This window comes from Capra hircus, chromosome 27, assembly GCF_001704415.2.
Source record: "Capra hircus breed San Clemente chromosome 27, ASM170441v1, whole genome shotgun sequence".
In the NCBI taxonomy this organism is placed as follows: domain Eukaryota; kingdom Metazoa; phylum Chordata; class Mammalia; order Artiodactyla; family Bovidae; genus Capra; species Capra hircus.
The window spans coordinates 29,823,629-29,840,442 of NC_030834.1; the positions used below are offsets into that span (position 1 = coordinate 29,823,629).

Genomic DNA, 16,814 nt, shown 5'->3' on the forward strand with positions numbered 1-16,814 from the left:
AAACTGGAACAAAATGTAGGGATAAGTATCAAACAGTGAATTAACTTGTAGACTGAGACTGAAGAACTGGCCAAACTGTGCTTATGTTTGTATTCTTTTTCTAAAAAAAATTAACACAAAGCTATGCAAAGAAACATCTTGCAAACAGATATCTTTTCTTTCCCCAAATGAGAACTCCACAACTAAAGCAACCCCTTCTGAGCAATAAAAGTGTGTCAGTCTGAAAAACAAATGCCAGTAAGTCTTTAAAACGCCATTGTATATGAATGGTAAAATGTTGCATTTGAGTGATAGAATAGTTGAGTTCTTGTTTCTCAACCCAAGTCAAACTTCTGTTGTAAGTTATGTGACCTTTGCTATTGAACTAACACACTATTTTTCATTTTAAAGGCAATATATATTTACTGGAGGGGTGGTGGTGGAAACCATGACACCCTACCATGCAAGTACAGCCACAAATAATAAAATGTTAGTGTATTTTTTTTTCCAGCTTTTCCCCTAGGAATAGGTTTAAGCTTTGGGGACTTTTTCTTACACAGTTATAGTAATAAATGATACTAAATTTTAACATCTAGATTTTTTTTCATTTTTCCATGCTATTATTAAATAGCTAAATTTTGATTTTATGAATTTAGACTCCAATCTTAGGCTTAAAAGAAACCTTAGAGGTTGTTTAGATCAACCCCTGGCCATTGGATAAACTCCTTCTAGACAATCCTGAACATGCCTATGAGCAGATGGGTGCATTTTTCTTTATAAAGTATAGAAAAGGACAAAAGGTATATGTTAGAGTTCTTTGTCCTTCTTCAAAGGTTACATTCTCCAATAAGGTATTACCCTCATCTTTGTTTAATATTAGCTGAACTATTCAAAATTATAATGTAGTTATCACAAGACAGGAAAGACGCTTTTCAGAAATAAAAATGCTGTTTTCTAAATGAGAAAAGACTGCATCCTTTCCATAAAAGGTTTGACAATAAAAACATGCTATCTGCACGGTCAAGTAGGGTGCAGAAGTAGGCTTGAAGTTGTCAGATTTTCATGAAATAACTTCATTCTGCAATGTTCTGATAACTGGGCGGCAGCCTGCCCAAAACGAGTTTTCATAAAATCGTTTCCCCAAACTCCTCCCCACTGACTTATGGGAGAACACTTGAAACATATCACTGAAGTGAAAATATGAGTGGTTTTGTTCTTCACTTAAGGGGTGAGCATGATGATGGGACAGGGATTGTTGATACATTTCAACCATGATAAAATATAATCATTTACTAAGTGTACTTTGATCTGAGCGCTTGATATAGTTTGTTTCCTAATTTTGCCACTGTTTTTTCTTATAAGTAGCTCTGCATACTGTCACACATGTATCAGACATGTTGTGTCAAAGCTGGTCATTGCCTCAGTTCTCAGACCAAATATTTATTCAAGCGAAAAACTGAAAGGTGAGCTCTCTATGAATGACAACATCTCTGAGGTCATTTCAAGGACTGGGGAGATTGCTGTCAAGAGCTGCATTCTCCCAGTGTCAGCAGATCTCTGTTACGTTTCTTAGCTTTCAATCTGGCAGCTCTAGCATTTCATTAATTCAAAATATTATTCTTTAATATGAGATCCTACCATTTAAAAATAACATTGAAAAATCTAATTAATCGCAATAATTACTTATTGAATTCCTAAGAGAGAAGCGTCATTTAGATGCTGTTGTCTGGGTAGCAGAAACACAAGAGCTGGACTATATTAACTGCTAGATAAAATTTTGACAGTATTTTTCCATTACTAATGATTTTCCAGGAAAATATAAAAAGGAATTAAAGTAGAATAGCAAGCTTCTAATTGGTCTTGTCTTTTGATTCTGTTTGACCATCGATAGTGATGTAAGACTTGGATAGAATGTTGCCTCTCTGTGCCATATTTACATTTTTTGTTTACCTTTAGTGTATACACTTCACTGTGCTTTTTTGGAATAACTCCAGCAACCCATAAACTAATGCTTTGCAAAGCCTGAATACAAATGTTTGAAGCCTGTATTAGAAACATTTCCTTTTAGGATCTGAGTGAAAAAGAGAGAGGGTTTTATTGTTTCATTTTAACAAATTACATTTTTGTGACATTTGCAATATATAACTAAAACTGAAAATAGCAAAGAAAAGCTTGGAGCTAATTAACTTATGTGCTGCTTTTTGAAGTACTACTAGGGGCTATTATTGCACAAATATTTTCAGAGCAGATGCCTCATTTATAGGTCAGTTGCCATCCATGTTTATTTATCATTTTAAGACTAAGAAATAAGGGCAGAGATTTTTTTTCCCTCATAAAGCGATCACATTATGTTACCTAATTTTTTGTAAAATCGGTATTACATACCAACATCTTTAAGGCTTATCACTCTCACTTAAAAAAAAAAAAAGCTAAATTCCACAAAGCTTGAGTCCTTCAGTATTTCTTTATATACTCGTTTAATTAACCTGAGAGATTTATAATACACCAAAACTAAACTGGGCAATTAGCCTTCTGTCTTCTTTCACATCCAAAGTAACCAAGGCTTGAATCATGTCCATCGTCATTATTTACAATTATTTCCCATTTACTTTTTTTCATGCCATAATAACGGCTAATCGTAATGGTTAATCATAAAACACAGCCAATCCAAATTCATTATTAAATCAGTCAAAGCAATCAGATGGTACCACTGTATCAATCTTTGTACATGTTTTCACATTTTCTGGGATTCAGCACTCTTCTAAAGCCATATTTGATTGTTTCAATCATTCTTCTCTCTAATATCAGCAACTACATTGTCACTCAACCAACTCCTAGGCAGTGAGCCATTATTCTGGAGATTAAAGATTGAATCAATAAGATATGAGTCAAGTCAATCATACTATAGAATCACAGACCTTGTTTTCAAGTTCAAGAGGCTATTAAAATATGCTGTCCAAAGTAGTTAAGAGAAAAGCTCTTATTCAGCACATTACAGATTTTCAGGTACCATGAGACTTGGGGCAGTTGGAGTCAAAGTCTCTGTTAGAGCTAGTGTTTGAAGCTGCACCCCATTTGCCTTGTCATAGCTATTTTGTAAGTGGGCTTTTTCCAATAGGCCTAAATGGGGGAACAGGAGTGTATATGATGACTGCCTGCTCAGGAGAACCAAGAAGAAGCATTGTTCTGGTTGGGTCCCTAATGTAAGTTGTTGGCAGTCCCTGAAATCCATGCAAAACTGTGATTCCACCCCTAAGAAAGGAACACAAGCTTTTTTCTAAAAAGCACACTTTCACACCTTACTCATCTATAATCACAAGGGGAAAATGACACAAATAAGAATATTACTAGATGCTTTTAGTTTTTAAATCAAAATCGTCTCCATTAACATTTCAAGTAATCATAAATGTTTGTACTATTTGAGATCTCTGTGAAACACTGTCGGTGAAGTCACAAAAGTAAAGGAGGTTGATGTGAATGTGTGAGTGAAAATAATGTAAAGACGGATCTTAACTAATTCTGCCAAATGAGAAGGTTTGAAAGAGAATCAGCTTGTGTGTATTTTAGCATTTGTTTTTGGTTTTCTTCTGTTGCTTACAAGAAGAAAAAGTTTAGTGACTTGACAAAATTATCCATCTGTATAAAAATTGGAAAACTTGATTCCTACATTGAAAGATAATAACAGAGTTTCAGATCATTCAGGCATGTTTCAAACTCAGAGTTTTGGATTGAAGTTTGTTCTTTTTCCCTGAGCAATAAAGTGAAAATGCTTCTGTAAATCACCTACATTCACTGTCTCTGTAAACTTGAACCCACAACATGAAATCAGCACAATAAAAGGGAGGGTTTTCTGTAAATGTTTTTCCTGCTTTAATAATGGAAGTCCTTTAATTTCTATTATTTTTTCAAAATTTAAGGCTACATCTTAATGCAAATTAAGAATTTTGTTTATTGTAGGAATTAAGAAAAAACAGGAGAAAAGACTTGATTAGTTACAATGATGCAGGACAGTTATTCATAAATGTTCACTCCCTTTCTGATTGCTTTAGTCTCCTATTTCCTAAAATGGGAGAAATGTTAAAAGAGAAATTTTATCTAAGTTCTACTTAAGACAGTGTGACATAGAATCATTTTTCTAAGCCAAAAATCTTATTTTTGACACAAAATTTCTGGATTGAAATGAGTCCTATGAGACTTTCTTAGATGAAGTCAGTAGCGAACAGACAAATGGTACAATATTTGCATTATTTTATACTTCAAATAATATCAGCTCCTTTGCACCTTAACATACAGTGACATTCACAACACATATGCAGTTCACGGCAAACGTAGTCCTCCTTTAACCCTGCCATTAATCTCGTAGTGGATAAAGAAGCCTTGATTAACAAGAGCGATGCTGTTGGTTTGCGCGCTAATGGCTTTGTTGTGCATTCTGTGGCTTTGTGTATTTTGTCTGCCATTGTACAGGAGTTCAAACCCATTGGTGCCGCGCACAACAGAAGGGCCCAGCCTTTTGTTGCAGCAGCAAACATTGATGACAAAAGACAGGTAGTGAGCGCGTCCTATAACTCACCCATTGGGCTCTATTCAACCAGCAACATACAAGATGCGCTTCACGGGCAGCTGCGGGGGCTCATTCCTAGCTCGCCTCAAAAGTAAGTATTCCACTGGTTTCTGGCTGCCATGCTCTCCATGGTGATAGTAAGGCTGCTTTTCCTTTCCAAAGTCCAGCTCTTGCTGTTTGATTTTTACTTTCCTGAAGGCACGGATCAGATTTTTCTTTTAAAGACAAGCATCTAGAACATGGTTCTAGGGTCCAGTCTGCCAGTTCCTGAACGTTTAGTGAATAAATGGTTGAGAGGAAGAAATCGCTCTGGCTCCATATCACCCTTCTTACTCATGTCAATATCAGGTGATAAATAATCCTTTCTGTACAATTGTGCATGTAATTTTATCTAAAAAATATATATATATATTAATCCTCCACTGAGGGGCTCTTTAACGCTTTGTTTTTACAGGATGTGAACTACTTTGAACACAAGCACAACGTTCGGCCCAAACCTTTCATAATCCCAGGCCGAAGCAGGTCATAAGCTTTAAGATGGTGAAGTGTGGAGTGCATGCCTCCTTAATAAATCCTACTAATCACCAAGATACATAACTCTTAGGTGTTTGGAGTGACTTTTTTTTTTTTTTGAAGCTTACTGCAAAAGCAAAAGAAACAAGAGGCTAGCAGCCAACTCACCTCCATTTCTGAGAGTAAATATTGACAAGATTATAGAGCTGTGAAATATTATGCAATCGCTGTGTGTATTTATAACTGATACGCCGGCTGCTCTGAGAATCCCATCCAGAACACAGTGACCTTTGAGGTTAGCAGACATACCCTGTCCTAGGGCAGGATGGCCCAGTTAGCAGGAACAAACATGAAAACCAGCCCCCAGTCAGGAGTAAAGAAGCAGGTGAGGCAAACGTGGAAAGGCTGGTGCAGCTTTCTGTGTTTAATGGACTCCATTCATCCCATCTCAGCACCTAGTTCTCACTGTGTCATCAGAGCCTGCTGGGTAATCCCACTCATTCTAGCTCTTACATAAAAATAAATTTGCCTTCTTATGGATACTTGTGTGGCTTCCCTGGTGGTCAGCTGGTAAAGAACCTGCCTGCAATGCAGGAGACCTGGGTTCAATCCCTGAGTTGGGAAGATCCCCTGGAGGAGGAAATGGCTACCCACTCCAGTATTCTGGCCTGGAGAAATCCATGGACAGAGGAGCCTGGCAGGCCACAGTCCGTGGTGCCGCAAAGTTGGACACAACTGAGAGACTAGCACACATACGTACACACACACACATATACATGGAAACTTGCAAAGAAAGAGAGGCCACTTGGCATTTTTCCACTTGGGGAAAATAAATATAAAGAGAGAGTTGGGAGGGAGGGAGATTTACTGGGTAACCCTCATGGATAACTGTGCATAGACTGGAATAATAATGAGCAAGATCTCTTCTTGTCTGTCAGAGAAACAGATCATCGTCAGATGATCCTTTACAAATCTCTAGAAATTAAATTCCAACCTACGAGGAAAGAAATGAACATCCTGTATTGCCGCATCAGGAAACAGTGACTTCAGGAAACCTGAAGTCCTCTGACCTCAGCTCCATCAACCAGCCCAGAGGAAGGAAGTGGGGGTTCGGCTGGATCAACCCTAACAGATCAGTGAACAATGATTTACATCAGGTGTCCCAATTGGTGGTCCATAGGTGGAGTCAATTCACAGACAATGTTTTCTTTAACCCTCCCGTTGTTTAAACGTACGGAATTTAGGTCAGTGCCTTAAGATGGACCATCTACTCTCCATCTTGGCAAAATACCCTTAACTCCCAAGCATATCACACCTGGCCCATTTTCATATATGTGTGACCCTCCTGGCCCCTGGAGACATCTGAGTTTATGCTGCTTGCCATGGATGGTCAGTCATCACTTGATATATGATTTCCATGTGCAGACCTTTCCATGAGCTAGAGTCAGGGCCAGAAAATGACCTCAAAGTAAGCCAATTTTGTGATATCAGACTCAGAAAGAGGAAATGGAGTAAAAGAGCTGGAGAAAGATGCTATTAATAATAAGGCAATGACCACCAAAGACATCTGACCCCACTAGAATGTAAACATATTATATCTCCACTACCAAGAAATGAGGCTAGGACATAAATGCTCAGCAAATGTTCATTAGATAAAGGAACAAAATCTCGAGAGTGCCTAATTAGACTTCCTGAGTAGCAAGAAGAATCAGGAGCTGTTATTCCTCCTGCATACTGGCAACTTTGAACAATCCTTTTTGGCTTCTTTCAGTTTTTTCCTCCTTCATATTTCATTCTCCTCTACATCCCTCTCTATTTCCCCACATTCAACAGTTTTCCAACCCCACTCTCAATAACATTAAAAAAAAAATTGGGTTAAAAGTTAAAATGCTCTTTTACTATTGAATAAATATATATACATACATCTTCCTAAAGAAGCATAGTAAAGCAGATACACTTGCATTCTTTTGAGGTTAACATAAATGTAAGCTCACTAACATGAGCTAAAGAACTCCATAAGGCTTGAGTAAAATGATACGAGTAACACAGATCTTGCTTCTGCTAAAGACCAATAACGTCTAATAGCAAAATTCAGGGTAAGTCAGAGATTCAGGTACGTAATGCCCTTCTTTTATATTTTCATTTAATTCAAACATGGTGATAATGATAAGCTACTCATAATTTTTTCATTGTAAGGTGCCTTTCAATCTAGCTAAGTTTGGAAGAGGGGAGAGGAAAACCAGATATGAAAGGATTTGCTTAAAAAGCAGGTACCAGTAAACAAACCTTAAAAAATTCTAAAATTGCTTCTATTATCCTCCCTGTCTTCCTGTGGCCCCTCACTATTTGCTCTAGCTTCCGAATTTCTTGTTCTTACCAAATAATTCTTCATCAAGGTGGAATTTTGAGTGGCTACTTACCAAGCAATAACTACACCATTAATAAATGACTTTTGAATCAAATGTAAGTTGGAGATACCAATATAGTCATCTCCCTGGGTCTTAATACTAGTTAGGGTTCTTTTAATGGTTTCATCATAACTGACCCATATTAAAAGAAAAGTGTTTTCATATGAAAATATGTAAATGTTTAAAGTCAAAACTAACATTAAAAGTACATATAAGGCAGTTTATAGATCCAAGTGATAAAATACAATCCGGTTAGTGGTTTTTGGACAAGCTGCATCCGAAAGCACGTCCCCAAAAGTCCATATACACAGCAGGGAAATGAGTTCTGTGTCTAATGATCTATCCAGTTGTATGAGAGTAATTGAGTGTATCATCAGCCTTACAGGTTGCCAAGTCAATAGCTCAATGTCATGAAATTTCAGCAGTATCTACCTTTCCAAGTCACAGGAATAGGTCATGCTGACCCATGATTATCTCCGCAGTGACTAGAGTCCATGAAAACTATTTTTTAAGCATCAGTTCAAGAGCTTATTTAAAATCGTTCCAGAAATGTATAAAAAGATAATTGTCATTTGCTTAGGTTTTATTTCCTATGTGAATAGATAGACATGTGCCCTTAAATAGAGTGATTAAGAAACTAGGAAATAGAAGACACAATCTCTGCTTAAACAAAATTATGTACACAGACATGCATGTATATAAGAACACTAATAAGAGAGGAAAAATAATATTAATTACAACTACAAAATAAGTTCTATCTATTAGTTCTGAGTTAACCATAGTTTACATCTTCACTATCTAACACCATGCCGGGAACACAGTAAGGTCAGAGTAGTTATAAAATGCTTGTGGAAAAGGTTCACTATTTTAAGCTCCAGTCTCCCAATATTGAAATTCAGTGTCTCAAATCCCTAAATTACAATTTAATAAACTTCATTATACTGAGGTCAAATCGGTATGATCCTGACTGAACTGCACTCTAACTGAAATTTCATTTCTACTCTTTTACCAACTGAAGTCAATTTCAGCAACCAGTATAGTGTTAACCCTATGAAAAAGGTGAATAAACCACTTGATATTTTTGTGCGTGATCAGCCAATTTACTGACTGGGTTTCAAACAGGTTCTTAACAGCCAGGAAGTGAAGGAGCACATTCATATTAACCTGCTTCGTTTAGTCTGTGCAGGTCAAATCGGATAACACAACACACAAAAAATTTTTTTGTAATTTATTTAGCGACATGGGTTGCCCAGACTAACCAGGCTGCAACACTGATGAAGCCAACAAAATCAATCCTCAATATATTGGGTTTGGAATTTTTCCTCTCTGTATGGGCCTGAGATTGACATTAATAGCCCTAGAGAGTAAATGCAGGCAGGGGCCATACTTGAGCCCTAAGGGAACACTGACTTTGAGATAAACACGCCATATAAACTGTTCTCTGCCTTGAGTTTACAGCAACACTAACTTGCAGACATGATAGAAGCTGACATCAATACTAATATTTCCTTTGGCTTTGTCTTAAATAACTATGCTTAAAAAAAAACACACAATATATTCCATTTCTCAAAAAAATGCATTTGTCATGCTGCATTTAAAATGCATGTAGAAAAATGACTTTTAGTCATCAGCATGTCAGTTATGACTAACCTCATATCTGTAGAGAATTCTATTCATAGAGAATATGAAATTTCTGTAGTTCTTAAAATTGCATGACTGGCCTTTCTGGTGTTTTGGTAAGTTCCTTTAACTTGACTTTAAAAGGAAATGAAAAATATGCATGAAAATATATATGTGCTTTCAAAATTTTGCAAGAAATAGCTGTGCATTAAAGAAATATATATACATATCTTAGCCCTAAGTTGCATCCAAAGAGTCTGAGATCACTTTATTTGCTCTCTAATTATTAATTTCAAGGTGACAAGCATTTATTGGCTATTTCTAGGACCTATATTAAGTCACCAAACAATTTCTTAATGTGTAGTCTCCACAAAATTAGAGAATTAAATAGAAAAAGTTAAAATAGTAACAAAATATTTATAAAATGTCATAAAACAGAATCTTTATCACATAACCTCAAGTTGCCAATTACTTTGAATTGAGCCCAACTGTATTTCTGAAAATACTTGTTTTGCAATGTTTAGCCTAAATATTTGATTGGATCTTCACGCTGCATATTCATATTACTATTTGCGTAGGATCATTCATTCATATTTTAATTTTAAATACTGCAGCTCAGAAATGTAAAAGGATTCCAGCTAATGCAATTCCCCTGAGCCACTTCCTTTCTACACCACTCTTTTCCCATGAAGCTTTCACCTAGCAGAGCCTATTTTATAGTACAGCGGAGCCAAAAAATGCAGTATCACCGGTATCTTTTAATTCTGTGAAACTTTTTTCAGTCGTGAATCTTTTAAAGTGTTCCCTTTCTAAAACAAATTCTAGCCAGAAATAAGCATTTCTCTTCCACTTGGTTCAATTCACCTCTCACGTTTAACCTCTCTGTGCTTGTTCTCTGTGTCCCCCTGTCTGGACTTTCTGGTTCCTGTGCCGTCTTCTGTGTGGCGTGGGCATTAACACAGCGGACGCAGTACTCCGTCCGGTGTTGACGGCGGCAGTGGGCGTAGCACCCCTTCTTCTCTCAGTACTCTTAGTACTATTTGCCCAGGTGACTTGAAAGTTGCTGCTAAGATGGCCCCTAACATTCCTTTGGAAATGGAACTTCCTGGTGTGAAGATTGTACATGCTCAATTTAATACACCCATGCAGTTGTACTCAGATGACAATATTATGGAAACACTTCAGGGTCAGGTTTCAACAGCTCTAGGGGAAACACCCTCGATGAGGTAATAAGAGTCTTTCTGAACCGTGGGCATATTAACTAAACACATGGGCAATGTCGACTTTACTGTTATCTTGTAACATTGTCTTAATCGAAAGAAAGCTTTCAAGAAAAAAAAAAGTACTAAGGATTTATTGCAGATATCTAGGCCTTGTGATAATGGCAATTTGGGAAATTAAGCAAGCAGGGTTTTATGTGACAGATAGCAATAAAATGAAATCATGGCAGGATGAAATGTACATGTCTTTTGAAAAGCTACAATGTACTTTACAAATCTCTGGTACAGTACTTCTCAAAAGTGATTTATAATCTGGGATACTGTGTTTCTTCTTTGGGTATCAAAAACTGGGGAAGGGATGGGAGGTTCAGAGAAGTTTTAAAAGAAATGATACCTTTTGTCTCTTCTAATGGCAGCTTGTGGAAGAGTTAATTATTTTTCCATTTACTATTTGTGCCATGAGTAAAGGTTTGTAAGTGAATATCTCAGGCTACTAATGTAGATATCTAATTTCCATTGGTCTCTATTTTGACTAATTTCTTCTTTATTATGCATATTTGTTCAAAGTACTTTTCAATTAAAAAGATTTATTAGAAGATAAAACCTTATTACTTCTTTCAATATTATAGAACCATTATAAAGTATTATGATGCTTACAAGTGCTATGTAACAATATCCCAAAGGTAGCCCTTGGGATGAGATAATAATAGCATAATGTATTTCAAAGCCATTTGCAAGGAGCTTCAGATACGTAAGATGATTATTTCCAAATATGATATAGGCAATAAAAATTTGTGCAAATAGCAACTACCTTTTCTAGATAATGCAATTAAATGACAAAATAGTAAAATATTACAGTGCCTGACATGTATTTTTATTGTGGTATTTTTTATTGTTCATCATGAATATATTTGTAGAAAGTTTATTAAAATATATCATCTATCATTTTTGTAAATGAATTATAATGTAGCTATTTAGTAGCCTATACAACTGACTTCTGTGTGAAAGTCACTATATTATGCGTTTTCAAACACTAACAAGTTGAATTCTTTGATTTACAAGCAAAATGTTACCTTGAATCAGGAGTTAACAAAACTAAACCATATTTGATATTTGGTTTAATATCAAAATTGAATCTGAATTTTATTAACATCTTTATGACTGAGATAAACTGGGCTCACTCATGCACTTTCTATCACACATATGTGGTTTTTTATTTCTAAAAGGTTAATTTTGTTCACATTATAATTATATATCCATCAGACGCACGCATTATTTTTTAAATTACTATTTCCTAACAACATTTCAGTTGCCCTCCAAAAGATTCTTCCACATGGAGAAGTGCTGAAGTGACCCCCAGGTTAATCAATGATATTTTTAAGGCAACCCGTGTGAATTCACATTATACTTAGCTGTAATAGAAATTAACTTGAGAATACGGAATCTCTGTTCGGGAGTTGCTGTAAATATAGCAGTCACTGCTTATTGATATCTTGTGTCTTCCTGCGCATACGCACGCTCCTGATGCGGCTTCGCCTGCCATGTTGTTTCAGTGAACCCACGGCCTCCGTGCCCCCCGAGTCGGATGTGTACCGGATGCTCCACGACAATCGGAATGAACCTAGTCAGCCTCGCCAGTCGGGCTCCTTCAGGGTGCTCCAGGAACTAGTGAACGATGGCCCTGGTGAGCAGTCCGTGAATGTCTGCTGAGACGTTGTTGACAGAGGTTATTGCAAGGGTCAGGGGAGGGGAGGGCAGCAAGCATAATGGGAATGAAAGTCTAAAAATTTATTTTCATCAGTCGTCAAATGACTCTTTGCTGTAAAAGGGTTTGGTGTTGCCTGGTTTAGGAGGAGAACACCCAGAACATATTTAAGGAGCCATCAACTTGATGGTAAAAGATCATCAAAGATAAATCCTATCTCAGTAGTCAAGGGCTAGTTCAGCTTATCGATCATAAAATACTGCAAGATTTCTCAGCCTCCCCCATATCCCAGGCTATCATAATCATCAAATTTTTAGATAACACTGGAATGAACACTCACTATGTCCCAAATCCTGTGCCAAGCTGCCTTGCACATGTGATCATTTAATCCCCACAATAACTCAGTGAGGTAGGAGCTGTTATTTCCCTTGTTTAACAAAAGAGAAAATGAGGCATAGAGAGGGTAGATTTGCGCAAAGCCACACAGCCAGTAAGAAACAGAGTTGGGTTTCCAGCCCACTCCTGGGGTCTTCAGAGTTCATGCTCTTACCAATGATTTTCCGTGTCCAAAAGATATATACTGTCCTTCAAAAGTTGCACAGAAATGCAAAATGCCCCATTAGTATAGCCATTATTAAAAAAATGGAAAATAAGCGTTGGTGAGGATGTGGAGAAATGGGGACCCTTGTGCACTGCCGATGGGGAATATGAAATGGTGCAACCACTGGGAAAAACAGTATGGCGGTTCCTCAAAAAGTGAAACAGAATTGCCACAGGACCCTGCAATTCCGCTCCTAGATGTATGCTCAGAAGAACTGGAAGCAGGGACTCAAACCAAAACTTATGCACCAGCATCCACAGAATTATTCACAACATCCACATTATTCACAACAGCCAAAAGTTGGGAACAACCTAAATGTCTATTTACACATGAATGGAAAAACATAATGTGGTATATATCCATAAAGTATGCTATTATTCAGCCTTAAAAGGGAATGAAAATTCTGATATATGCTGCAACATGGATGAACCTTGAAAACATTCTGCTAAATAAAATAAACCAGAGACATAGAGACAGATATAGCATGATTCCATTTATATGAGGACCTTAGAATAGTCCAGTCATAGGGACAGAAAGTATAATAGAGGACACCAGGGTCTGGAAGGAGAGTGAAATACAGAGTTAATGTTTCCTGGTTACAGAGTTTCTGTTTTAGATGATGAAAATATTCTAGAAATAGGTATCAGTGATGGCTGCACAAAATTGTGACCATACTTAATGCTACTGAATTACACACTTAAAATGGCAAAGATGGTCCAGTTTATGCTATGTATATTTTACCACAATTTAAAAAAAGAAAGATGCAAAATGTTCTCTGTTCCTTTGGGCATTTGGTAACAGCTTCCTACAACAACAGTTTTTTAACTAATTTTGTTTCCTAAGGTCCTGTTTCAGAATAAATTATGCTTGAAGGAACCCTGGTTCTTTCCAAATGATCATTGTGGGTAGAGCTAAGAATTCCTCAGGTTAAAGTGCACACCTTAAAATAGAAGCAAAGTATCAACCGTACCCAGCTGCTCCCTGGCCATAAATGGAAGCACTTTGCTTTTCAGATGACCGTCCTGCTGGAACTCGGAGCGTAAGGGCTCCAGTCACAAAGGTCCATGGCGGCGCTGGCGGCACGCAGAAGATGCCATTCTGTGACAAGTGCGGGAGTGGCATCGTGTAAGTTTCGTTTTCAACCCCAAATTCACCATCAGTCTTGGCGTCAGTTCCCTACTTCCTCTAGAAGAGACTTGAAGTTTTGCAAAAGACAAATTTCTATTCAGCGAACTGAAATATAAATGTCCACAACACTGAGGGCAGTCTGACCAGAAATCCTTTTAGGTGTACCCCCAAATTAGCATAGAAGGTGAGCTGGAAATCCTGACTTATAATTTCAGGTATATGTTCGTAAAAGGAAAATGCCCCAGAAGTATATCCTAAAAGTCATTTCCGAGAATCATGACTTCACTTCAAAAAGCCCTCCCTTTGTTGATGCAGTCTTTGAATTCTTCCTTTTCTGTATAAACCCAGGAAAACAAATATGGGGGTCACCCAGTTGTTCATTAAAGCACATTATCCTTAGTCAGTTTCTTAGAGTTGCACAAATACTGAAATATGATCTTTAGACACACAGTCAGCTTCCATTTTAAGGGGCTTTAGGTGTAAATACCCACCCTTGCTAGTTTCAGATCTTCAGGTGAACCAGATCATTTCAGTCCCTCCACCTCCTGGCCCGTGGGAGCACATCTTCCATCCCCGTTTTCTGTTCGCCTGTCACTAGCTCTCACACTGAGGAGCTATCAGTGTAGTCACCCAGGAGGCATCCCAGGAGGGTAGGGGAAGGAGATAAGCCTGCTTATAGCACAGACGGGGCTGGGAGACAGAGAAACTAGCAGGACAGGGGGCTAGGGGCAGAGAGGACCTCGTAACACACGACAGGTCGTGATGTTACCCAAAGTATTGGGATGGCCAAAAAGTTTGTTTGGGTTTTTCCATATGCCGAAATGGACAAACCCGAAAGGATTTTTTTTGGCCAATCTAACAATTGTTGCTCCCAAGTTGGAGTAAACTGTCTCAACAGTTTACTGTCGAAATGCAAGTGTACCCACCCATGGAAATTCCATCTCTGCCCTTTGACGTGTTCTGTGTTCCATAGAGTGGACGCTGGACCACCAAGCTAGACAGTTTAAGCAGAGGGACTTTGGTTGTATAGACAACAACCTTGGTCACAATCCGATTCCTTTGCAGAGGATTGATATCTACATCATCTCTCCTGCTTCCAAAGAAACAATGGGGAGAGATCATGAAGAAGATCCTATCATTTCTCTAAAAAAAAAAAAAAAAAAAAAGAAAATTTGTTTGAAAAAAAAAATCTGAAAAATATTCACACGTGAACAACAGAGAGAAACCCATGCAGATTTATTGTTGTTGTCTTGGCTCTCCCTGGTAACTGCATCAGTTCCACAGCTGTGCCCAGTTTTACAGCTATTCTTTCCTGAATGTGAAACACCTGCCTTATCTGTAGTGTTGTCTCCCTTTGGGTCATATTTTTGGCTGTATGTGTGTGTTTGTGTGTTCACGAGGGTCTCCTTTTTCCCCACCAGTGGTGCGGTTGTGAAAGCGCGGGACAAATACCGGCATCCGGAGTGCTTCGTGTGCGCAGACTGTAACCTCAACCTCAAACAGAAGGGCTACTTCTTCGTGGAGGGGGAGCTGTACTGCGAAACTCACGCCCGGGCCCGCATGAGGCCCCCAGAGGGCTACGACACAGTCACCCTTTATCCCAAAGCTTAAGCCTTGGGCAGAACGAGCACGCACACACCCACGCGCGTCCACACAGGCTGGTGTTAATGGCTTTGGGGCAGATTTATAGCAAAGTGTTGACGCCAAATCTAGAACCAAGATTTTAGACACTTACTGTATTTTTAGGAGAAAGAATTGGAGGTACATGCCTGTTGTAACACAAACATGCATTCAACTGTTTGGGGGGGAGCTTAGCAATAACTTAATGGCATTTAAAGCAATAATTTTTTCATGCCATTCTCCACAGTTTCCATTTATATTATTATGACCATCAAACATGTAAACATCAAGATATTTGGGGAGTCCAATTGTCTTTCCTTAACCAGCTGATTTTGCAATTCTAGTAAATACCAAATGACAATCTTGTATTCTAACAAAACCTGCAGTGTCTGTTATCTGTTTCAACAATTACAGTGCATGTCAGAAATTTTCTAGATCTCTCTAGTTTCATATTCAACAGTCATACTGCTGGATGCAACATAACATAATAAATACATAAAATATTTTTAAAATACCTAACAAAGTGGCACTTGCTGAATTCAGATAAAATCAACATTCCAATGAGGGAGCCCAGTCCTAACTTGCCGTGTACAACCTGAGTTGTACACGAGTGATAACTCGAATATTTTAAGGAAAAAAATATGGTTTCTTTAATTTTTATAACTCATTTGCTCTTTCTTAGAGCCCACAATTTCTGCTGATTGGAGGGGCAGTTTTAAATTTGCCAGTTAAAGGTGATACAGTCTCAGATTAAAACAGTTTCTGTTGCTTTGAAATAGTCTCTTTCATTTTAAATGTCTCTTTCAGATAAATATTCAAAGTTCAGACTCCATCAAGGCTAGTTCTTTATTCTCAAGGCTCACCACCATCATCTTCACTTCCCAAAGGTAGCAGCTCCAAGAGGAGACATTCAGGGGACCCTCTGGGGAGGAGGGGGGCTGCTGCGTTCCTGGGGTCCTGCTTGTATTCTCTGCTGAAAATCCATGGTTCTACTTGTGCTGTTTTCTCAACATAGTTGGAACCAGGCAACAAGCCACCTTTACCACCACCTCCAAAAGCCTCAGCTCAGCTTTCCCTGGAGTCATGGTTTCTTTGCATCTCAGACAAAAACCCCATCTGGCTCCTGGCTCAGCTCGGGCACCTTGCCCTTCACCATGGTGGTGCCATGGCAATGCCCCCTGACATGCATGTCTTACCTACTTCCCAAGCTTGTCCCTGGGGACAAAGGAGAAGTTACGAAACCGTCCTCTCCAAGTATAAACCATGGGAACCAGCAGGCTGGGGAGGTGAGGACTGTCTCAGGTCCTTGGTCTCACCCCCTTGTCACAAAGCCATGTCTACCCGACTGCAGCTGCTGCCTCTGGGCTGGGAGCAAGGATCCTCCTATTGTCCCAGATGGAAACTAAGGCCCGTGTTGTACTGCTCTGGGATTCTCCTAAACTTCTCTGATTATTTC

The 16,814-nt window shown here is 38.3% G+C and overlaps 1 protein-coding gene across 3 annotated transcripts in view; it reads left to right on the forward strand.

The window, feature by feature from the left end:
- PDLIM3 (PDZ and LIM domain 3) overlaps positions 1–16,134 on the forward strand; it is a 28,887-nt gene extending 12,753 nt beyond the window's left edge. The window contains exons 4-8 of one of the 3 annotated variants that reach the window (XM_005698725.3): positions 4,998–5,065; positions 10,047–10,310; positions 11,858–11,988; positions 13,624–13,735; positions 15,160–16,134. In XM_005698725.3, the coding sequence (XP_005698782.1) occupies positions 4,998–5,065; positions 10,047–10,310; positions 11,858–11,988; positions 13,624–13,735; positions 15,160–15,349 (765 nt within the window). In that variant the 3' untranslated portion in view covers positions 15,350–16,134. Of the gene's footprint in view, positions 1–4,446; positions 4,635–4,997; positions 5,066–10,046; positions 10,311–11,857; positions 11,989–13,623; positions 13,736–15,159 lie in introns of all 3 variants that reach the window. The other 2 variants (XM_005698726.3, XM_005698727.3) reach the window with 2 other exon arrangements.